Source organism: Clarias gariepinus, chromosome 3 (genome assembly GCF_024256425.1).
Source record: "Clarias gariepinus isolate MV-2021 ecotype Netherlands chromosome 3, CGAR_prim_01v2, whole genome shotgun sequence".
Taxonomy (NCBI): Eukaryota; Metazoa; Chordata; class Actinopteri; order Siluriformes; family Clariidae; genus Clarias; species Clarias gariepinus.
The window spans coordinates 9,079,162-9,104,409 of record NC_071102.1 but is presented as its reverse complement, the minus strand read 5'-3'; the positions used below and the strand labels follow the sequence as shown (position 1 = coordinate 9,104,409).

The 25,248-nt window shown below is 41.7% G+C and overlaps 1 protein-coding gene across 1 annotated transcript in view; it reads right to left on the bottom strand.

The window, feature by feature from the left end:
• Positions 1-25,248, bottom strand: part of znf536 (zinc finger protein 536) — a 162,069-nt gene that overhangs the window by 24,045 nt on the left and 112,776 nt on the right. The window contains exons 5-6 of the mRNA XM_053493022.1: positions 23,846-24,004; positions 15,627-17,312 (exon numbers count right to left, since the gene is read on the bottom strand). Of these exons, the coding sequence (XP_053348997.1) occupies positions 15,627-17,312; positions 23,846-24,004 (1,845 nt within the window). The remainder of the gene's footprint in view (positions 1-15,626; positions 17,313-23,845; positions 24,005-25,248) is intronic.

Sequence of the window (25,248 nt, the reverse complement as noted above, 5' to 3'; positions counted from 1 at the left end):
GAGACCACCCCGAGAAGGGGAACATATGAAATAGTGCTCAGAAGACAAAGGAAATTACCTATTAGAGAAGGAGAAATGATCTTTCTTTGCCCTCGCTCCAAAACGTGACTCACGATGGTGTAATTGTTTACCTTTGACATCGGCCATAATTCTTCTCTGTAACAGAATATTTCAACATCCCTCCTCAGTCTCTCTCTCTCTCTCTCTCTCTCACTCCGTCTAAACACATCAAGGCCTCAGATGTCGTCGAGCCTGAACGTGTACCATTTTGACGCCCACCGTTCGCTTGTCACACACGCGGTCACCCACTCCCCCTCCCCTCCCCCCCACTCATCATCGGACGAGACACTGGGTCACTTAAAACGTGACCCTCTCTCTTTTTCGCCGTCTTGTGTAAATACATCTATCGTTTTTCCCCCTCGAGCCGGCACTCTGGGAGGGGTCGTGAAAAAGAGCTAATCACAGCTAGTCGTGAGGCTTTACACTGTCAGTCTTGCTTTCCTGGGCTGATCTAAAAGCGTGGAAATAGCAGTGATTTTTGTGTGTGTAAGTGTGTGTGTGTGTGTGTGTGTAATGCTTTAATAGAAAACAGATGGCCACAGATGTAGGGCCGCGCCGAGCCTGGTGACATGTCTTTAATATTTTAGAGTGGTCTTGCTGTAAATGTAGAAGCAGCTGTTTCCTCCCGTTGTAAATTTGGAGTTTTTAATTCATGATTGACAGCTATTGGATTTACTGTAAATTATAGAAATGAATATGGAAGCGATGGAACAAGCCAGGCTGGATGTACTGTATGCGTGTGTGTGTGTGTGTATATAGTGTGTGTGGGGGGGGGCGTATTTAACGTCGTTCACGGCCGAATGGATTTATCACCACCCAAGTTTATTTTTCTTTTTTTTTTTGTCCCGCCAAAGTGTAACTGTTTAAACACACAGCTGTCTCTCCAACTCCAGATATCCGCTGATATTTAAACGTACATGAATATTAAAATGAAAAATACAGACGGGGAAGGAAGTGAGGAGGAGGAGGAAGAGACGAAGGAGGAGGAGGAGGATGAGGAGGGGGGGGGGTGATTGCTAAAAGAGTTCTATTTCCATGTGTTTGTTTAGCTGCTGTTCGTTTAGTTTTAATGTCAGCCGCAAGTACAGCTCCCTTGACGCTTATGGTAGAGGTGATTGTCATCAATTCGCATCTTGGCATTTAAACCACCTGCTTCAAATACACATATTTGAAATGCAAATAAACTGCATATGCCCAGACAAATTAAAAAACGGGGCGAGTAAACACTTTTGAAGTCATAACTTTCCCTGTTTTTTTTTTTTTTTTTTTTGCGGTTGGGAGTTGCACTGTCAAACGCTCTTTGCGTCGAAAAGCCAATACCGGGAAGATAACGCCTCTCAAAGCAAACCTGCTTAATGCTAAATGATTATATATTTATTTGGGATTATATATTTATATGGGTTTGTTTTCGAAAGCATGAGGAGTTGCTTGTGCTTGTTTTTTAAGTTTTTTTTTTGTCTTACCCTCCATTTGATTCTCTTGCCTCTTGGGCATTTTCCATTAAGCAGCTCTTCTGTAAAAGAGAATGCCGAGCATTTCATCCTGCTTCAGTCTTTGCTGTTATTCATACATCAATAGCCATACATCTTCTTTAGCACTGACCCTCTTTCATATCGATATTTGTATATGATCAGTACTTTTCCTCTCCATGCTTTGTCTCCTTGAGTTAGCTCTAAGGTGTATTATCCAATACTGCTGTCTCTGCATAAAAAAGAAAATCCTATGATGGACCCCCCACACTGCCCCGTATCCCCCCCCCCCCAACCCCTCACCACCACCACCACCCTTCACCAATCCCCAGGCTCTTAGTCCCGCAGGCCGATCTATGGCATTGGGTTGGACAGCTTTTTAATGAGCCGAGCGCATCATTTTTCATAAAGTGTCTATTTGGACATTATCATGTTGCGCTAACCAAATCAAGGCGTAGCACATATCTAACTTCTCCCTTTTTTTTTATTTTTTATTTTGTCTATTTCCGTCTAGACGGGCGTGTAAGTGAATATACTGATAAGAGCATTTTAATCAGGCAGATGGGCAGCTAAAATGTGTCTCCTGCAACGTCTCATCACCATCACCATCGTCATCCTCATCAGCATCAGCAGCAGCATAAGGACAATCATCATCATCATCATCATCATTACCGTCATCATCCTCCTCCTCATTGATGAAGTGACGGCGGTTTTGAGATAAGAGTTTGTCAAATCGCCTCTGTCGAGAAAACAGCGACAAAGGCAAAACTTCCAACCCGCTGCTTTTTTCCTCTTCATCTCAAAAAAAAAAAAAAAAAAAGTTGCTGAATGTTATTTTTTTCTTCCAAATTAATGAGAAGCTTTCTGTCACATGAAGAAGACATGAATGATAGGGGGACAAACGTGAAAAATGCCTTATTAGCATCATCGACAGCCTCCTACACCACCTACTGTAGATATAGATATGCACCTCTACGGTATATACAGTACACACACACACACACACACACACGCGTAAAACAGGAAAGCTCATCGAGTCCTGACTTGAGTGAGATGTGTATTTCTGACGGCCGAGACGTGGTGCGGACAAGTGAGGGTCCTCCCCGAGAATCACCTGTCACTCGGCTTAACAAGTGTCTCGTCAAGCACCTGCACCATCCCGTGCATCATCAACGCTTTACTGCTAACGTTCACGCGCTTGTCAAGCACCAGTAGACAGAAGCCCTGACGAGGTGTTACCTAATTGTGTTTTAAAAAGCGACGACACCTCGTCTTTCTCCTTCTCTTTCTCTCTTCCTCTTCCTACCGTGACACCTCTCCTAATGCAATTAAACATTATGAAAAACAAGACATGGCGGAGTGTTGAAAGGGTGGGCGTTGTTTGAATAAGGTGGTGGTGATGGGGGCGGGGGGGGGGAGGTTTGGCTACCTGCAGAGTACAGGCGTTCAAATGAAACCGTAATAAGAGCATCAGAACGGAGAAGCATTGTCTCGGAGATGACAACGACGTTACAGAATAAGTCAGGTAATTAAAAACGCACTCCGTGTTTTGTCAAAGTGGTCATAATTGTTGAAGTTTCTGCCCCTTTTTTTTTCCGCCGTGCTTGCTGTATGCAAATAATGATTGTCTAAAAAAGAACTAAACAACAACGAAGGGGAAAAAAAATCAATTAAATTATTGAAACGAAAAGTTGTTGTGTTCTCAAGGACATGAAGTTCTCGGCATACTGCTGGAACTGTCCAGCAGAGGGAAAAAAAAAAAAGAGAGAGAGATAACTTGGATGAGATGCTGATGAGAGGGGAGGGGAATGTGGAGGGGGAAAGACAGAAATAAACCAAACTCCCATCTGATGACCAGCTTGTCTATAATACTGAATCTTTTCACCGTGCCAAGATGCGAGAACAGGATAAGTCCAGATCGGAACGATCTGATGGCAGTCTCGGGCCTGCGAGCAAGAGATCACCACTTTCTTCTACGCCAAATCAGTTCTGCTACCTGCCCACACAAAGCCCTTTCCAAACAGATAAAAGCTTCAAGCATAAAATCAGGCTTGAAAAAGATACATGGCAAATATTCATGGCATTCATCTTATCCTCCCCCCATAACGAAAAAGGGGGGAAAAACTACAGGACAGATGATGTGGCCATCTTGAGATCGTTTGTCAACTGTCAGCCTGGGTTGACCTTGCAAAAAACAAACAGGGAGCATGGTGGCAGCGCTCGTCTTCGCGCTGAGGAAGAGGGAAGAGAGAGCGCTGTTGTTTTTTTACTAATAAAGAATAAAAGCGTCTTTGCCTTGCATTTATTTATTTGCAGCGCCGGTTAAAAAGTGCAAGAAACGTGGAAATCCATTACTTCAAAAGTGTGACCAATCCTCGTGCAGTCAATTAGGGACCGGAGACTAAGGACGCTGTTTGTCTGCTGATGGACAGAAGCTTCCTTTTTTTTTCCTTTTTCAGCTTCCCTTTCTTCCCTGTGGATTTGAGGACAGGATAGGTAGACGGATTTTCTGCATTTACTGAATCATTAATGCGCTACGTTTCCATTCTGTATTATGGAATGCTGTGCGAGAGAGAGAGAGAGAGAGAGAGAGAGAGAGAGAGAGAGAGAAAAGGGGGAATCGCAGTCTTAAAAATGATTACTTTTAAATCATAGTGGTAATCCGTTGCTTGACAGCCCACGGAAGCTTTATTTAATCTGACCAGGTCCAATAAAAACTATAAAGTAAAAAGTTGTAGAAAAAAACAAGGGAAAAAAAAAAAAAAGTTCGGAACAGTGTGGGGTGCTAGGGCTGATTTTAAGAAAATTGCTGCCCACTGAATCCTGGAGAAAATTCATCATCACGGAGCAGCTCGCTTTTTCCGGGACACATAATTAAATAGCAGTGATTTTTTTATTTATTTATTTATTTATTTATTTATTATTTTTGCCAAAAACAAAGTGGAACAAGGAGGTTATGAGTAACAAGATGCATTTAATTTATTATTATTATTATTATTTATTATTATTATTATTATTATTACAACAACAATATTAATAATAATAATAATAAGAAGAAGAAGAAGAATGCAGAAACAAAAGCAACAACACTAATAATAACTAACGCTTTTATTTATTCATCCGTTCATTCAGAAATTGAAGCTCGTCACATTAGTATTGCCTGCAAACTGAAATAGTGATGAAACATATGGCTGAACGCAGACGTCAGATTTCTTCATAAATATTTTATTCATATTTCCTGTTTGTGTGGGGGGAGCTGAGAATGCGTGTGTGCGCACGCGTGTGTGTGTCCACTGTTTTTCTCCCCGTTTCTCTTCGTAATTAAATCTAATTTCCTATGAAACTGATAATCATACCAGTAAATTGCTCTCAGATTTGTCTTTTCCGATAAAGGGCAAAAATAAGGCAGGAAAACAGCTCCGGATTCAAAAGCAGGAGAAACTGGTTAAAGGGAGAAATCTCAGCATTAACATCCATCCATTAACGAGATCAGCCTTAAATTGATCAAAAGTCGGTGTGTGTGTGTGTGTGTGTGTGTGTGTGTGTGTGTGTGTGTGTGTGTGTGTGTGTGTGTGTGTGTGTTTAGGAGCCAGTGTTCTGTTACACTGTGAGTTTTGGGTATGTTGTGTTTGTTTGTGGATCTTTCTCTCTCTCTCTCTCTCTGTCTCTCTCAGTGTGTGTGTGTGTGTGTGTGAGAGTGAAGTAAAATGGGATTTCGAGCCAGTTATTAGGTTTGAGTGGATACAAAAGGGCTACTGTTAGAGACAGCTAAAGCGGAGGCAGTTACTGTACCTTTCAAAACTAATATGTAACCATATCTGTTTTAAAAAGGACGATTCATATTACTGTGAAAGCAAGAGGAAAGTTGTTCCCATCTCTAGGAAGCTTTAGGAAATTCGACTCTTGCCCTAATGGCCCACAATTAGAAGGTGGCCTTTTGTCACATCACATAAAAAAAGGCACATTAAATTTTTCGCAGTGATGTAAAACATCTTAAGCTCTTCTTTTTTTTCTTCTTTTTTTTTTTGACGGCACAATGGCGCTTATTGTTCTTTACGGTCGCCGTGGCGACTCAAAGGTCATTTCGTACATGACTCGGCGGACAAGGGCAGCGCTGAATGAAAATTAGGTTATATGCGATCAACTAAGTTATTAATCAGATTAAAATGGATCTTCTTCGCTTCCTATTTAGAAGCTGGGAGAGAAAGGACGCTTGAGGAGAGATGGAGAGAGGAGAGAAACGAGAAGGTTTTTATTTACTAAAAGCGCAGAAACGCTGTTTAAGAAAAAAGATCATTATTTCCACATGAAAATCGCGTATGCGCGCGTGGATCTTTTAAGCATCTGTGTCCTTGCGGTGTCGCCTCATCCAGGTAACCTTTTCTAATCCTGATTAAATTACTGCAATTAGAACGAGAGCTCCTCCACCTCCCTGCATATATTCCCTAATAAACAATGTACCGTTCTAAATCCAGTCGACAGGATTTGCATGGAACAATGTGCGAGTGTGTGCTATTTATTGCCATCTCTACAGAGGAATTAAGTGCATTTTTTAACAGCTAATGGTATAATGTTTTTTGGCTTATTTCTATATGCATTTTTTCCCATCCGCTCTGTTCTTCGGAGGAACTTTTATTCCCCCTTCTCCGTTTGATGTTTAAATCAAACACGGCTTATTGGACCAGCTCTTCCTTTTCATAGCAGCCTGTACACGGAAGCGCGAGACACATTTGTCTGTAATTGCTGCGCTGCCTCTCGAAACACACCCCTGCCACTGTTGCCTTGGCTTCGGCACGCTGTTTGTTTTGTTTTATTAACTTTGCGGCGTCGTGCGCCATTGATGTGGAATAAAAGACAAAATAAAAGTTGACATAGTTGCGTCGCGTTTTTTTTTTTTTTTTTCTCGCTTCTCATTTATTTATTTATTTTTTTTAAGACTATGTTCCTGCAGTCGTGTCTCTTTTGCGCATTGAAGTCAGGGCGCATTCGCTCATTACTGTTCGGCATGTGGGGTGTGCGAGTATGATTACCGCGTGTGTGCGTGCGCATGTGTGTGTGTGAATATTCCAGGTGTACCTGTGCACCGGCAGTGTTATTTTATCAGAACAAGCCCTCTGAGACTGCTTCCTTAGATCTGAGGGTGCCTGGGGAGGGAGCTACAGAGCTAAAAAGGAAGATCGCAGACAGGAAGGGAAAAAAAAAAAAAAGAAAAAAAAAAAAGTGCAGTTCCAGCTGTGGGGGAAAAACAAACTTAGAAATACGAGCAGCTACATTACAATTAAAACCATGCTGGGTCAGAAGGTCAGTCTACTCCAGTGCGTTCAGGTGATCCATATAGAGTGTATATGCACGTAGACTCTATACTGTACAGCGCACAGCATCAGTGAGAATATTCTCTATTCACAGCTTCCAAAAAGCTATGTCGTGTTTTTTTTTTTTTTGCCCTCTTATATCATGAATGGCATAATTGTTTTGCTGTCATTAGCACTGAATACTCCTTTTCCTTTCTTTTCAGGGTGGAACCTGATACTTTATTCATCCCCGTTTTTGTCCCTGACAGAAATGATGAAGCCTACATCATCAAGGTATTAGACAGAGTGAGAGAGAGAGAGAGAGAGAGAGAGAGAGAGAGAGATGAAGATTATGAGGCCTTTTCAAAGGCTTTCACCGCCCCAGCAGAAGCTGATATCAGGGGAAATTAGCAAGGGAAAATATTTTTAGAGCTTGCACAGCTGCAGAGGGAGAGCAACAGGTACCATCCAGTGGGCTTGACAACAGCGATTACAATTAATTGCTCTTTGGAAGTAGTATTTGCTCGACTGAGTGACAAGGTGTTAATTCACCTTGGTGCTAGTTAAAGCGGTAATGTTGAACATGTGAAATAGCGCCTCGCCTTCACCCAGCAATCCTGCGGAAAGCGAGGAGAGGAAAGGTCCAAACACTGTCTGTCGCTTGGGAGAATCAGAGATTGTGTGTGTACAGGACAGTATGTGTGTGTGTGTGTGTGTGTCTGAGAGTGAGAGAGAGGTTCCTCTGGCGGTGTACTCTATAACAGTAGAGGCATGAGATATTCGCAAGAGAGGAAGCTGATGTGCTTTGTCAGGTTGGCTTTAGAGTACAGTACAATCGACAAGTCGCGGACTGTATGTAGCACAAATATCTGCTCTAAGGCTGATAGTGTCTTTACAAATAAACATCGACAGGATGGACTACGGGTAATGATCCAAGTGAACATGTCCGACCTACAGTCAAATAAAAAAAACTGTTATATTATTCTATTTAAAAGAACATCACACAGTTTTACTGAAAAAACAGTCATAGCTTTATGATAAATGCATGCACTGAACCTCTTGTATTTTTTTCCTTATAATAGAATAGAATGAAAATTCCAAAGAAATTTCTGATTTCCGAACAGGCCGGAATGTTAGTCACACTGAGGGCTGTTCCGGAGACAAATAGCTGGGGATCTTAAAGGTCTCCCATTTCTACCAATAAAAGAATTATATTTCAATTAAAGAAAAGGGTAAAAACATCAACAGAGCCGAGATGTGCTCGAACTGGGCCTTCTGGAAGATGTCTTTGTGAAAGACCGAAAACCTGCATAGAAGAACGACCACCTCATTTCTGGTTGTTGCTCTTACTACAGTCGTTAAAGAAAAGTCAAATATATTAATAGCAAAACATTACTTCCTTAAAAAATTAAACAAACTTTCTTGCAAACTCTGGGTGTCTATTTACTTCTTGCATATCCATGTAGAGAATTCACTCACTCACTCACTCACTCACTCACAGCATCGCTGGAGGCCTGGAGCCTATCAAAGCAGGTTAGACACTGGACGGGGTGCCCAGGCCAGTTCATCACAGGGCACAAGCAAAACTAAAACACTCACTCACACACTACCGACAATTTGCAAATGTCAATTAGCCTAATCTGACTGTCTTTGGACTGTGGGAGGAAACCGGAGTACCCGGAGGAAACCCACCGAGCACGAGGAGAACATGCACACTCCAGCTCCATGCACACAATTCGGGACTCGAACCTCAGTACACCACCGTGCAAGACTCTACAGCATTCAATTGAGGACTTTTTTTTTTTTTTTTTTTTTTTATCTACCAGTACATATTTGACTTATATGAATTATAACTTTGTTATATAAAGATTAGTCTCCAGAAAAACATTCATTCAGGAAAAAAAAGGCACATTTTTGCGTGTAACATTTCTGTAGCCATGGGATACATTTCGTTCTTATGAATCTGTATTTGTAGAGAAATGAAAGCATCATATTAATTTCTTTTAATTAAAAGGTTGAAAGTGCAGGTCTACTGCCTATTCATTAAATATGAATGTTTTGGTAAAAATGACATGAATGCTCTTCAGCTTATTCCGTACTCTAAGTACAACTGCCATGTTGAGTCTGTTATAAAGCTGAAACTGTGTAAATAGTCTGAACAATCCCGTGCACAGAACTACCCGCTTTAGGATTTGTCGTTCCCAATCCCGAGCCTGACCTCTAACAGCTAAAGATGACGAAATCGGGGGGAAAAGAAAGGCGACAAAATAAACTGGTATCTATTCATAGTGCGCGCACACACACACACACACACAGAAGGAAGTTTATGTGGGTATACAGTACACACTGACTGACCCTCAGGCTGTACGCATCATCAGCGTGCGCCAGGCTGTCCCGAGTCTCCGCAGTAGGCCGAGCCGTGGCTGCGTGGATGCTAGCATGCTAACACGAGCCATATTACAGCTAATTAGCCACCTGATGAGGACACTATTACTAGCAATTACCAAGTTGCATCCTAGCACTGCGTTTAAAGTCATCATATTTCTTTTCACCGCGAGCGAAGATGACAGCGAGTGGCGAACGGAAAAAAAAAATAAGAAGAACAGCGACGACAAAGAAATCAAAAGATATCTGTTTTGACTCTGCTCTCTCTCTCTCTCTCTCTCTTTCTCTCTCTCTTTCTCTCACTCTAACAGCTTTACTAGTCTGTGAATTAGGAGACGGTAGTAATTACTTGGTTGCAAATTGAGAAAGCCATTAAGATGACAAGAGGCAATAATGCAATTGTGTGTTTGTGTGTATAATTCAATTTGTATACCTGTGGGGTTCTTCCCTTTACACGCTTACTGTATAGGGTGGTATGTGATAGGTGTAACTGAGATCCTGGAGATGCTTATGAATGTGTCAGACAAGACACAAGTGTTTATGCTGTATGAGTGTCTTAAAGGGTGTCTACCTACCCGGTGCCTTCATTCTGCTGAGCTGCTCATGGAGATATTTAGGATCTCTTCTGTATGTGTGTTGGGGGTGCATGCACATGTGTACACACCATACGCGTCTTTATTTTTATTTCTAGGTGCAAGAAGGGAGTACAGGAGAATTTAATGCCTGCTCTGATCCTTTCCATCCATGAACACACTCACCCCGTGCCGGCACCATATGTTTTTAATTATCATAATGACTTCAAAGAACCTGTTCAGAGGGACACACAAACACCTATGAGCTATTTACTACTGTGAGCTGGGGACTATAAAGAGAGAGAGAGAAAAAGAGAGAGAGAGTCACAAAGATAGAGGGGTCAGTGGCTGACAGGAATGCAGAACACTGAGCGCCGTTCTTGACCCGAACCAGACTGGGGTCAAGACCCTCCCGGGGAGGGACCTGGATCTTACAGCCTCCTGACAGTGATAATTGGCCACTAGTGACATGAACACCACTTACAACTAAGGAGACAACTAACCACCGACAACCCCCACCCAACCTGCTTCTAAACACACACACACGCATACACACACATTCACAGAGACACACTGTGTACTGCCAAGCAGACTGGCAGATTCATGAAACAACAAAATGCCACGAATTCCTTCACTACATTTACGCTTCTGTGGTTTTCTGCTTTTCCTTTATAATATTTTTTCCCCCTCTCTTCAGAGTCGTTTGTCGGCTTGACAAATGCTGTGGGTTTACTGTCTCATTTCTAGCGCTTGAGCTTTGCACTTGAACTTAGTAAGTGTGCAATGATGTGTTCAGAGGCCACTGAAGATTGATCAACCCGCGGGGAGATTATTGTCTTAAAAAAAAGACAAAAAAAAAAGGAAATTAAAAGAAAAAAAAAGGATCCTTTGTGTCGCCGCTAAACTCGTTCTGTCATTCTCAGGCTCTCCCTGCTGTATATTAATACTTTCTGCGTCCCTCACTTCCTATGTGTCTGTCTTCTCTTACATCTCTGCTAACTCTTTCTCTTTTTACATGACTTATTTCCTCTCTTATGACTTGCTGCCTTTGCTTCCATCTCTATCCTTCCCCAGCGTTCTCTGCTCATCTGTCATTCTCCTTGAGTGAGCTGGAGAGAATGGGGACAGGGTTCACCGCCTTTCCACCAGGGGGTGTCATGGCCTTATGAACTAGGATGAACCGGGAGAAGAAAGGCCCATAGACACAACCTGAGCCCTCTTTCTCGGTCTTTCTCAAGCATTTCTTGACTGGGTGGTAAAAGTGGCTGAAGGGTGGCAGCTTCACAGCTGCTAGCGGTAAACATCTGAAAGCGGTACTCGATGCACGAACCAAGAGCTCACACTCTGTAAAAGTAGCCAGTGCTCATGCCACAGCATGCCACTGTAAATACCCTAAAGCCAGTGAGCCTCCTGCCCCGTCACCTCCACTTAGCCCTGATCTCACAGAGGCTAAGTACAGCCTGTGTATCGATATACTCTTCCCACACACACACACACACACACATACGCAGACACTCAAAGTGGAGGCATTTTTCACTGTGCCTAATGGTGCCGCAGAGGGCGAATCGAGATAACCATTTACCTAGCAATCAACAACAGCAGCAGCAATGACAACGACAACAACAACAACAGCGGTTGCGGCCCGAGGACAGAGTGGCCTGGAGAGCTTGGAGACACGAGAGGGATGGAGTGACAGAAAGTAAACAGAAACACGAGAGAACACCAATGATCTCATCACTACCTCTCTCGCTTCCACTCTGCTTTGCCACTTCACCATAACTATAAGAGATCCTTTTTCTTAGCCACTGTGGGTTGTTTTTTTCCGGACGCAAATTAAGCCTAGGCCCGGACTAAGTTTCACAGTCAATGGAGTTCCCATTAGAAATGTGTTTAAGTAAAGAGCTGGGCTAAATCTGAGCCCTGGTCTTTTATTGCCAGTGTGGGACGTGTAACAGTTTGACGAGTATTCAGAAAGGAAGTGGATCTCGTATTGAAAAGAATGTTTTATCGTGATGTACTGTGAATATTTCAGAAAGCACATATTGTATGATTATTGAACGGTGTAAAATGTCGCACTCTAATTAGCAGATCTATACCGTAATTATGAATATTGCAATGTGCTTTCAAATTTAGCACTTAAAATAAGCATTAAATAGTAGATCTAAAAAAAGGATAAAAGAAAATATATGAGAACATATTGCACTAATGCATTGTTTAATGGGAACATATAAAAATAATAATAATAATAATAATAATAATAATAGGAAATAAGAATAATCTGAATACTACTACTACTACTACTACTACTAATAATAATAATAATAATAATAATAATAATATATTATTATAATATAATAATTTGATTGGTAAGAAATAAGTAATCATTTTAAAAATACAATATAATTTAACAAATTAATACATTAATACACAATGACATGTTTAGCAACTGTACTCCCTGATTTTATTACATTACCTCTACAATATCAAACGCTTTTTACCCTATGTAACAAATAAATAAAACAATAATACCCCACACTACACACGACCGTTTGAAAATCCTACGCCGTCCGAGATTGCTGATGTGAAATATGCGCTGTCTCATTTTAGCCTCCGCGTTTGGAGCAGTACAATATACAATGTATACATAACGATATCGCACTTACACAATTGGGTATTGATTATATGATAGGCTTACACAAGCACCCCGGTACAATGGAACACAGCCATTAAGAGATCTCAACAATACACGTCTAATCGACTAGACCGCAAATAGGCCCGAGATCAGAGAGAAGTCAGCACCGAGTTGCAGACGTTCTTTTGATTAATATGCCTCGCGCAACATGTGAGATGGTGTTAACAAATACTATCATCTGAATAGCAACTTGCACAGAAATCTATCTGGATTATTGGATATGTGGTACACGGTATGCTTTTGTTGAAGGCGAATGAAAAATTTGGTGTGTGTGTGTTTGAGTCGCAAAATAAAAAAACACACACACACACACATATATGTGTGTGTGTGTGTGTGTGTGTGTATATATATATATATATATATATAACTAGCTCCTAAATGTAATAATATAAAAAAAAAGAAATCAGGTTCCAGTTAGAATAAATGTGCCGTTCTGGTTCAGGAATAGACATGCTGAATTTCAAATATTAATGGTTTCTACTCGATTTGCATGCAAACGTAATGCAAGCCCACTTCAGCTAATCACATAATCACATTTTGCCTGATTTTAATTGAATTTTGGACAGGAAAAAGATGGGTCAGTATTCATGACCCGTCCTATCTACAATATATAGTATCTGCATGTGGTCCATTAATATACAGTCTAAAGGACTGATGTGTTCATTTTCTGTGTTTTTTTTTTTTTTGTACTCTTTATTAAATACAGTATATACTTACTCTTTATATCGATTTAGATTAATGCTTGTGGATTCCGTAAGTGCAATGGTTGTTGGTCAGTATTAAATGGCAATTAAGTCTATTGCCTACACTTACACTGTTGTGGTCTGGAGAGAGTTATGTCAGGAGTTTTTTTTTTTTTTTTGTTAGTCGAATGAAACAGTATGGTAAGAAAAGTGAGTCTTTCTGAAGGTGGATATGGCATGCTCCTTTTTTTTTATTCCTTTCCTTTCACAATTGCTGTCACTATTCATTGCCTCTTCCAACTGAATAAAGTCTTTTCCTGTCCTTCAATGCTTATACTGTATATGTTCCTCGGAGATGCCTACGCTGTATCGCAGTGCACGTCACCCGCACACGTGCTTCCAACCACAAGCACCGGGCAGGGTGAGTCAAGCCTGGAAAATGCCTAACAAAAAAACTTTTGTCTTAGAGACAAAGCTTTATCTTGAAAGGTCAGTATCTTGCTAATGCAGCAAGAGAAGAGTGCGTCACAAGGGCATTTAAAAAAAAAAAAAAACGTCTTTTGATTAAAGGAAGATATTACAACATGAGACATTCACCACATGGACAGAAAAAAGCATTCATTTTCAGCCCTGTGAATGACCTCCTGTGAATATTAAAAATGCAACAGGTTCCTGCATGATGGACATATTTTCCATAATTGAAAGGTCAAAAGGAGCATTAATTGTTAATGAAAACTGTTTAGGCAAAAGAAAATGAAACATACACCACTCTACTCCATGCCACCGCTTCCCTTTGTACTGTACTCATTCGACATGAGAGACAACACTGACCTATCCAGGCTCAATACTTTTCACATACTGTAATTTGCGCTGAATGGAGAGATCCTTTCCCTTTTGTGCGCAAATAGAGCGATGCCATCTCTCCAATCACTGTTTTCTTCTGTGTTTTTTTTTTGTTGTTGTATAAAACGACTCTTTAGCCCCGTGTGTAGTTCTATTACTGACGCAGACCCAGTGGCACGACGTGAACGTGGGTGATTCACTTTTTGCTTGATATGCGGCGGTAAACAGCGGCCCAAGTGTCACGGAATCAACCTACATACTGTACTGTACGGTCTTCACTTACATATATATCCCCCCTCCATCGGCACGCAGCTAATAAAGAACAATACCAGGATAATCGTTCTGGTTCCGCCTTATATCGTTCTCGCTGTTGATTAATTCCTGTTTACTAATCAAGCATAATACACAATGCCTGAGCAAAGTGCAGTATCTTAAACAAACCATGCAAATGTTGAGAATTAAAAGAACAGAAAGTATTAAGACATATTTGTTCAAATAAAGCCGCTTAATCAAACAAGTCTGTTAAAAATGCGATTGGCTTTCCTTTCCCTCTCCTTAATCTTACATCTATTTGCAGTAAGATTGTTTTCCTTAGAGCAAAAAAATAAAATGTCTGCCTTGCTCCTCTGTGTTTGCAGACTGGAGGCAATAACACTAATGTAAAGCTTCTAAACTAAAAGCATGTGTCTCAACACTCGGTTTGAAAATTAGACTCTGCTCTTGATAAATAATATATTAAGACAGAGAGCAAAATGGAATATACATACATTATATTGGCAGACAGTTTTATTTCGGCAAAATGAATAGCATTAACTGCTAGAAATACCTTCCTGATATTTGAGAGGGAAAAGAAATACCCAGAAGCTAAATTCGACGAGCTGTAGCACTCACTTGCCTTAAACTACTTCATACTGACCTGCACTACAAGTTCAATTCTCCGAGTATTTTTTCATTTGCAGTTTTATATCGCTGAAATGTCGAAAAGGGGCACAGTGAAACACGGTAGTCTCAAAGAGCTCTAGTAACATTCACAGAGTCATGAAAGCTGACAGTTCATTTTTCACAGGGCCATAGATCTTTGGCTCTTATAAAGTAATGGGCTTTGGGGAGAGGTCTTATGAAAGCTAAGATAGTTAAGTGCTGTGTGCCAGGGATGACACAGGGAGTGGAGGTCCTGCTCCGCTCTAACACAGACACCCTTAATCCCAGTTATGAGAGGAACAGAGAGAAAGAAAAGGGCTGCGGACTGGGTAATATAAAATAGTAATAAAGATTAATCTGTTGCTGGTTGTCGAATAGATGGTCTCTAAACTTGCTTGAAATTAGGTTGAATTCACTCAAAAGCAAATCTTGTGTTTCTACTGAGAGGGCATATATTGGTGTGTTGGGGTTAGAGGACTGTTATTGCACATGAATTCTGTTTGGGAAATTGTACGGCGTGAAAGCATATTAATGCAGTGTGGCTTTCAGGCTCTAAAAAAAACCCAGTAGGGATACAAATGAAGGTGTAGGAATTTTTACTTCTATGGTACATGTCAACATATAAAGTGGTCTAAGTCAATAAAAAAAAAAATATATATATATATATATCTATATATATATATATATACATATTCATATGGTTCACTTACCAGAGGGGTCAGATCTCTTCATGCCAGAGCTGCTTCCTCCACCTCCTCCACCAGAGCTGCTGGACAGGCCTCCGTTGAATGCTGCTAGGCTTTCAGAACTGTAGGCCCGCAAGACTGACAGCATGTTCATCTGGTGCTCCAGGTGAGCCTGCTCGGGCTTCAGCAGGCCTGGAGGTCCGCTGCCTGGAGAAATGAGATTCAGGCTCGGCTGCTGCTGCCACTGCTTCTCTAGGGTCGGTGGATGGGGTGGAGATGCACCACGTCCCTGGGCAATCATGGCTAACTTTGCTCTCTGAGCATCTTTTCTAGACAAGGGAGAATCAGGATGCATTCTAATGGGCCCATGGTCTTCATCTTCCATATCTCTCATCTCCATATCTTCTTCTTCCTCCGCATCTGGCTCTTCGTCATCAGAGCGCAGCTGGTGCTCGGCAGAGGCAGAATTGGATGACTGTTCTTCATGGCCTGCTTCATCATCTTCTGACTGACCTTCCTGCTCTTCACATGCCTCCATTTCAACACAGGACACCTTATCAGAAAGCTCATCCTGACCACCCACTTGACTGTTTGGATTTTCTTGCTGGTCCAAGAATCCAGCTGGACCCCTGGAGGATCCATCATACACAGGGCTAAAAGGCTTGTAAAAGTCGCTTGAAAATGTTCCCATGGAGGCTCCGTGTGGGTTCGGCTCAAGGTGATTAGACCAACCCATTTGGTTCTTCAAGTCTCCAGGTTCAGACTCCTGCTCTTTAATGCCCTCATGCAGGTGAAGAAGGCCGGGAGGAGGTGCTAGACCAGAGCTGCCAGTATGGGAAGATTCACCCAGTAGGTGCTCTTTAACTTCTTTGCCCTGGCCTGATTTGGTTTTACCCATGTGGTTGGCTTGCAAGTGAAGAGCCATTAACTCGACAGAGGCAGTGGTAAAGGAACAGAACAGACACCCATGCCAGGCGACATTGTCCTGGATGGTGATTGATGCCCCAGGCAGGGTTCCTGCATCAGGCCTGACTGAAAGATCCAGAGGCTCATACTGGGAGCGAATACCCTCAGTTGGTTTGGTCTCAGAAGTGTTCTCGTCCTGGTTGGCATCGCTGGCTCTCTTGATCTTGGGCTCTGTGCCGTCCAGCCCAAAGTGCTGGCCATGTAGCTGGTTCTCTCGTATTTCCTTCTCTTTCTTCATGGAATTCGGTACAAAACTATCCATGAAGGCCTGAAGAGAGCCCTGAAAGTTGACTCCATTCCCCATCATACTTTGATAAGCCCGTCCCAGGTCTGAAAAACTGGCTGGGCTGTCCCCTCCAGTTGCTTGACTTTCAGGGGTCTTCATGCTCTCAGAACTGGGCTCAGCCCCTAGTCCATGGCGGTCGCGCTCTCTCTCACGGTCTCTCTCTCTGGGAGAGAGCATAGCAGGAGTGGCCCACTGTGTAAGCATCTGGCCTCCTCTAAAATCAAGGCTGGAGGGCATCATCCCTTTGAAGACCCCACGTAGAACATCAGGCCTTGCAAAGATGCCACTCCCACTGTTGGTCTTGCTGTGGTCATCTTTGTGATCAGAGGATGGAGGGTGGTTGGCAGAGGAGGCATTGCCATTCTGACGCTCACGGTGGTGACGCTCAAGGTGGTACTTCAGGGAGGCAGACTGAGTGCCAGCATAGTCACAATGAGGACATCTGTAGGGCTTCTCACCTAAAGACATCAAGATAGATCTAGTAAGAATACCAAATATTCAAATCTGCAGCGAATATAGTTGTTGTGAACACCCCCTACCCAAAAAAAAAAGTCTCGGTGACAATGTCTAATACAGTAGTATCCAATATCCTATTCAACATTCAGTAGCCACAAGCCAACCATTCTCTGTGGAAGAGAGAAGGAGGAGGAGGAGTGTTTTTTTTTTTTTTATACAGGTTGATCCAGCTCCACCGAGTGAGCTATCACTCATATCAGCACCATAAAAAACACTTCGCCATATGGTGCCTTCAGTCCACTACAGAGATCATATTTTCAACTGACAACAAAACTGTCTGGATGTTATCTCTGTTCCTATAGGGGAGTACAAGTGAGCGGGGTCTGCTTGTAGCTATACTCTTTTGTTTCCAATCGGCCTTGTTCGTTGTCAGATCTCAACCTTGGTGGCGAGGTGGTGTTTTCTTGAACATTTTCTGGAATTTATCATACGGATAAATCAAGCTCTGCAGAAGCTCGCGATTCCCTACAGAGTTTAGGCTTGACTGTTTAGCCCCAAAGTGCAATGGACAGACAAAAAAAAACCTGCTATGAAACTGAAGCAAAATTTCTTAAGTCTGCATATGTGTCGCATATGATCCTCCTTTTTAAAAGGCAGCTTTAGATCAAGATTTAAGGAACGTGAAGGGTGGAATGTGCCATAAAAAAAAGTATGCACAAAACATGATAGAATATACAATAGAGCATTTGAAAATGGAAGGAATACGTCTGCATCTTAATATCCCATACATTCTGGCAGACGTTATAAAATGTTCAAAAAAAAAAAAATTAAAGCCATATTCTGACTTAATAAGCAATAAAGCCCAGAAAACATAGCTTGATTTCCTGAGGTACATTAGTGTTGCAGTTAAGAAAAGGAGTGCAGAGCTATGGAAAAAAAAAAAAAAAAAAACGAAAAAGAAAAAACAAATATAAAAAGATGTTTGTCAAGTACTGTGTTCATATGTCTTTGTGTGTATATATAACTATAAAAGGTTTAGATTATACACATGGAAACAATTTTTATCTGAGAAAAAAATGTTGCATTGTTACGCAAGACTGAACTGAATGATTTAAGTCTGGCTCTGTAGTAAATCATGGATATAATTAGCAAATGGCATACTGCTCAAGTAATTTATCATTATTTGGAGGGCACCATTCCAGAAAAAAAAAAGAAAGACTCAAAAATCTGCAGACCTACAGAACACAGCTTACCAAAAAGGGTCACAAAAATATCACCTCAATACTTCATTGATAGAAGAGTTAAAAGAGAGAGGGGTGGGGGGGAAGAGGGGGTGAAAAAGAGAGGGAGCGAGAGTCATTTATTGCTTTACACTGGAGTGCGTGTGAGGCTTAAATTTAAAATAAACCATACAAGATGAGCTTTTAACCCAATAAGAGCTTATCCTCTGAGCAGGATAACAGGGACTTGGCCTGATTCAATAAGGAAATGTCCCTGATGCAAATGATCATTTTCAATTCCTTTAACTGGACAAAATGATATTCTGTGCCCAAAATTAGAGGCAATCTGCTAGGGTGATCTGCTTTTCCCCTTTTATTCCTTCCACCCAAAGCTTGTGTTTTAATTCATGACGACGCTGGGGCTGTCACTTGTTAAAGCACCATTATAAGGGAGAAAAATAGAAAGATGTGAATATTTTGTGCAATGTTACAATTAAGAACACTAGATAAATAATGGGTATTTATATAGACAATAAGCAAGTGCTCTCTCTCCCTTTCTCTCTGTATGTGTGTGTGTGTGTGTGTGTGTCTGTGTATGCACACGCATGGCGTGTTCTTTGTGCACCATTTGGACTCAGTAAGACATCTGCTCCATCATACGTCAGGGGCATGTGTGACATCTGGGGAATATACTGTATCCTGCCTTGCAACATTACACACAATTTACTGCTAAAGGTCATTATGTACCCGTTAATCCACTTTTAATTGATATCCGCACAAACAGCACAACCTCTGAGAAACATAATGGATCGCCAAGGCCCAGAGGTAGAGGAATGATTATTTTTCATCATTTAAGATGAGGGAAGGCGGGAAAAAAAAAAAAAGAAGAAGAATTAAAAAGTTTTCTTTCCCAAGCTTTCGTTCACTGTTGATGGACTGTCTTAATAAAAATAGGGGAAAACACACATCAAATTGCCATCTGGTACTGTATGACAGACTTGATATAAATTACAGAAGCCTCTTGCTGAGAGTGGTACATATCATTTCAGAAGTTCATTTTGCCGGTTGCTCTTTCCACTTGAAGGAGTCCGGCTCAAACCGATTTCATCTGGATTTGTGCGATTTGTCACGACTCCATAGCAACCACGCAAATAAACACCCAGAGCCTCTACAGAAGGGCAATTAAAATAGTTAATAGATATTACATACTTTAAGATGGATTTCCATATGGCTTTATATAATGGTGAAAAGACAGCCGGTATAGTGCAGGGATGGAGAGATCGACTGGTCTGGAAAAATAACTGTCTTTTATGTTCGGGGGTTGTTTATCTATGTTGAAGACGCGGAGCCAAAAACATCAAGGTGCTCATGTTTTCTGTCAGTAAGTGTTGTTTAGTTTCTAAATTGTGCTTTACTGTAAGGGCTATTACTGCAGTTCATGCATTCATTTTAAAGAGAGCGGGGGGGGGGGGGGATACGGGGGATGAAGAAAGGAAAGGAAAAAACGAGCGGAAATTATGTTTCTATAGACTAAATAATAATAATAATAATAATAATAATAATAATAATAATAATGATCATGTCTACCACTGAATAAACTTTCTTTGACACTGCTGTGAATCTCTAGACTGTCTGACCTCTGCCTGTAATTTACAGTGCTTACGGCTTGGAACGGTAGCAGCTGACCACACACCAGTGCTTAATCACTCTCATTCTCCTGAGTAAACTTTTTAAAATACTACTTGATACAACCATAAAACTCCAAAACTGCATCCAAGCCGCTTGTTTTTTTTTTTTTTTTTTTTTTTTTTAACTCTTGTCGAAAGGACTCGTTTTGTAACAAGTTAGCACGGCTTGACCCGGGTGTCCCTTTTTTAAATAAAGGTGATCCAGTCGATACGCAAGTTCTCCTGTGCCCTGAAGTTATGTGGAGTCGTTGTCAGGAGCGAGGACCTTTTTATTTTTTACCCACAGCTGCTTACTGCTAAATAGTGCCTTGTCCAGAAGGGGACAATCTGTGTCTCTAATTGCTGTCACTGAAGCCTAGATTCATTATGTGACTTTCCCATTAAAATGTGAGCATTAATTTGTATAATGAAATATCACCCACTGCAGTGTTCATTAGCTGTGGCCCCACACTGTATGCCGCACAATGTTAGCTACCTAGCAAACTGTGCTTAATTTCACTAATGGATATTTTCCCACTCACTGTTGGAGAGGAAATTAATACTGTAACATTAGCTCTTTAACTTTTGGAGAAATTTAAATTCACTTCATTCCTTTCAAGCCAGCGTTAGAGAGTCATTAATCTAACATTGTGTTCCACAATGCCGTGGTCCTCTTAGTAAGCAATGCCATTATGATGGGCGAACGCGGTACGGAGCGAGGGTCATCTGCGATGCCCTTTGTGTCATCTGCATGTCTGATTCTTTTAAATCAAGCAGTGGATGTTTTGTCTAATGTCAGCGGGCTTTGTTCCCGTCCCTGATTATGATTAGGAGGGAGGAATCCGGGATGCAGGAGGACGCAGGGCGGTTGTTACCTGCTGATCTAAAGATCAGATTCATCACTTGTACAGGTAGTGAAAATGATTTAAAGCTCCAGTCAGGATGTTTTGGAAATCAATTCTTTTTTTTCAGGCTTTTCCGCTAGATTTATGTGTCGCGAGTGTGAGCGCGGCCGATTTGTTCGATGTAAAAGATTTCAGCTGGTCTTGTTTAACCAGGAGATTGACTGATTTTGATCTTCAGTTCACAGTATGTCGATTGGGTGGCATGTCATTAATCAGATCATATGCACAGCTATTTAGATTTTGATTAAGGAAAGAAAAGGGAGAAAAAAAAAAAATCTTTCTTTGCGGTATTGATTCATTCCAAACTTGGACCATGGGGGTGAAAACTTTATGACAATTTTATATCCAACATGGCTCACACATCTTGCAAACAAATCAAGGCTGGTGTAAACTGCAGCATAGGCAGACTGTAAGGACGTCAGCAGTGTAAACACGCACATACAGTACACAGACACACACACACACACCAAGCTGCCTGGTGAGTAGAGTGAGATGAGTGAGTTGAGTGAGTGAGTGAGTTAACGGAGCTGCGGGACGAGGGCCTCTGCTTCCTCTTCGGAGAAATATGGCCCTACTGGGGACCCTTACCCTCTTCTCAAAGCATGCATAACTCAACCTCCCTGAGCTAGAAACATATTTCCCAGCTCCGTGCCCTTGCTCCCTCCCCTCTGCTTATAGGGACATAACTGTGCTGCACCGAGACTTAAAGCAATCCGTCTCCACGAGCCCGGGAGCAGCTGACTCCGACACTTCCCTCGGACCTGCCTGTCAACGGACCTGCCTGACACCACATTTCCTCATTGCTTCACACTACTAATTCATCCGTATACAATTTCTCTCCATGGCTCTGTTCTAGTGCTACTTTTTGATATTTGAGACCAGCACGAAGTTCTGTTATAAACTTCCTTATATTTTATACTAAACACTGTGTCCGCAGCTGCACGCTGACAGCTTCGTGACGGCTTTTAAAAACAGGGGGGGGAAAAACTATACCATGTCGGCTGCATGGCCTTAGCCTCTGTGCATGTGTGTGTGTGTGTGTGTGTGCGTGTGTGTTTAAGCTTTGAGGTGTAATCATCAGCTCCACGGCTAGACGTGCCATACAATCAGGCTTTAATTCCCCCAGAACAGCAGGGCTATGTGCTTCTTATTAAGTGGGACGAATACTATTTGGGTGGTCTCCCTTCTTCCTTGTAAGCGCATACCAAAAAAATAACAACCATCAATTTCCTGAACCGAGAGCCATTTCCATTTTAAGTTAGAGCGAGAGTGCAGGCTGTCCTCAAAGCACTTGTTGAATAGTTTTCTCTTTCATTATTTTATAATTTTTCTTTTTTTTTTCTTTTTTTTTTTTTGCATGGCCCTTTCCAGATGATGTTTTAAAGGTATTGAGACAAGCCAAAGCAGTAAAAGTAACTAAAGAAAAAAGTATTTAAAAATGAAAAAGCCTGCATATGAGTTATGAGTCTACAGATGGTTGATTATATTGCGCTGAAAGGAAGAAAAAAAAAAAAAAGAGAAGGAATTTATTGTGCTCATGATATGATATAGTTTCGCACAAAGTTCCTATTTACACTGTCTCATGATTTCTCTTTCTGTATCACACACACACACACACACACTCACTCACACTGGCAGTGACCTCGCAGTGATTCCCTGTGTTAACTAGGACAAGCTGTGCAGGAGAGTAACTCTCAGCTTCGCTGTGGGCTACACAGCAGAATTTCACCGAACTCTTTACATCATTACTGTAAAAGTGGGAAAACTCCGTGGTACAAGCAGGAACTCCAGGGCATGTGAGCCGTGCTACACGTCAGAGTAACGTGATGACGAACCAAAGCAAATAGCTGTGGTGGTGGTGGTGTGTGTGTGGGGGGGGGGGGGGGGGGGGGTGGAGATGGTGCGCCGTTGATGAAGATGTGATATGAAGTGTGAATGAAGTGTAGACAAATTGTTTCAGTGTTAAACATATTTATTGGTTTTGGACCAATAAAAATCCAGAGAGTTTGGTTTTTGACTTAAACAGTATATACAACAATCCCGGGACAGGGGTTCAGCCTTGACTACGGACCCCCTGCCTTGGCAGTTTTTAAATCCAGTTAAAAAAAAAAATAAAGCTGTGAAGAATTATAACCAACATGATTGACAGATAATGAGAAACACCTCCTTGGCCTAATTGGCTGGATCTTGGTGGTCCATTTTTTTTTTGGTAAAAATGTTTAACAGCTGCTAGCAAGGGTGGGAATTTAAATGGATGGATGATTGGACGGATGGATGGATAAATAGATAATGTGTCAAAATGTTAGTTAAAAGTAGAAGTATCTGGCCAAAATGTAGTCAAGGGAAAGGCAAAAATTTTACTTTTTAATGTATATTTATTTAACGTATTCATACGATGCAGAATATGATTAGTTTTTTTTTTCCTATGCTGATTGGTTTGCTTTGAGACCTTCGAGATTTGTAATGTGCATACCAAAAAACTAAATAAATAAATGCAAGCTGTAAAAAGTATGTTTTTTCCCCTCAAAAATGCAATTAAGCAATAGTATTCAGTTTCAATAACACTTGAGTACGGTATACAGCATAAACCACCAAATAACAATTAAAGTATGTAATAATGTTCTTAACTACTTTCCGTTCCTGACTCCTAATACGTAAGGACTTGGTCTACGGAAATATTCCAAAAACATTCACACATGAGAGGATTGTGTTCGACGTGACGGTGACGTGTCTGCTTTCTTACCCGTATGTATTCTCAGGTGGACTTTCAGGTGATGGGAGGTGCGGAAGGACTTGCCGCAGTAGGGGCAGTCTTTCATGGCGGATCCCACGCTCCTCTCTCGGTGCTGGGTGGCAGGAGGAGGAACTGCTCCTGGTGCCTTCGCCATCTCATCTCCAACATCTGACAGAGACAGGGCAAGAGAATGAGAGAATGAGAGAGAGAGAGAGAGAGAGAAACACAGAGAGAGAGAGATGTAATTCGGTGAGTATTCAGTTTCACTTCAAACCAGCCACAAGCCACTCTGCTTTTCTTCCACTTGTTCATTTTTTTTTCTTCTCCCGTCTTTCCTTCTCCTTTCAGCCTTTTTTGCTGCACAAATCTGCTAACACCACACAAAGTCAAACACATCAATGGGTTCACGCGCGCCACTTTTTTTTTTTTTTTCCTCGCCGCACTCTCCTCGGTCTGACAGAACGCTGACAGTTCAGAAGCTTTTCAGGTTGCTTTAGAGACGTCGCCTTGACGCCCTCCCCTACGTACACACTCCAATTCTTCCATTTTATCCCTCCTATCATCATCTTTACCCGGTAGCATATGGCGGATTGTGTCAAAACGAACAATACGGGAAAGGAAACAGCTATGTCAGCAGTTGGTCTGTGCCTCCGTGTTGCGCCCTGGTTTTGACAGGTGACGTCGGCGGCGTGGCTGATAGGAGAGGGTGATAACGAAGGCCTCGCTCTGATTGAGCTGCTGTCACTACAATACTCTAAACGTGTCAAGACCAACAAGCCCGGGCCCGGAGATAATTAACCACGCCGAAGTGAGTTATTACAGGAGATGTTGGATGTTGGAATGGTACAGGAGATTATGCTGAGGTATTTGCACATATGCTCGGAATTATTATCCCGCATTAGATCACGGGTTCATCTCGATCCTCGCACACGGCCGGGTTTGGCTCCTGACCAGCCACGGAAAAGTACGTAGCATAACTCAAATCAGAACGTTTCGGATCTGCTGTTGCATTTTTTTCCCCCTTTCTTTTCTATTGTAACTTGAACTACAGAAGTACTAATGGAAGTGAAGTAAAGTTTAAAAGGCCAGCTTTCCTCAGTTACTCGGCGCTACCTGATATGATACGTATGCGAGGAAAGAAACGGTCTAACCCACTTAGACAACCGTTCTGCACCTTCTTGTTTTTTTTTTTTTCTTCCAATAATCTTTCCATTTCTTTATATTTCTTCGAGCGCTTTTTAAAAATCAAAGGAGATTTAGGAAGTTAAAAGAGAAAGGATGAAGTCAGCATTCTCTTCCACTCTTGTGACTGATCACGTGCCTGTGATTTGCTTCCCTCGCTTTGCCTACACACATTACATTGTACTGCGTGCCCCATTTTTTGACCCAAACATACACACAATGATACAAAC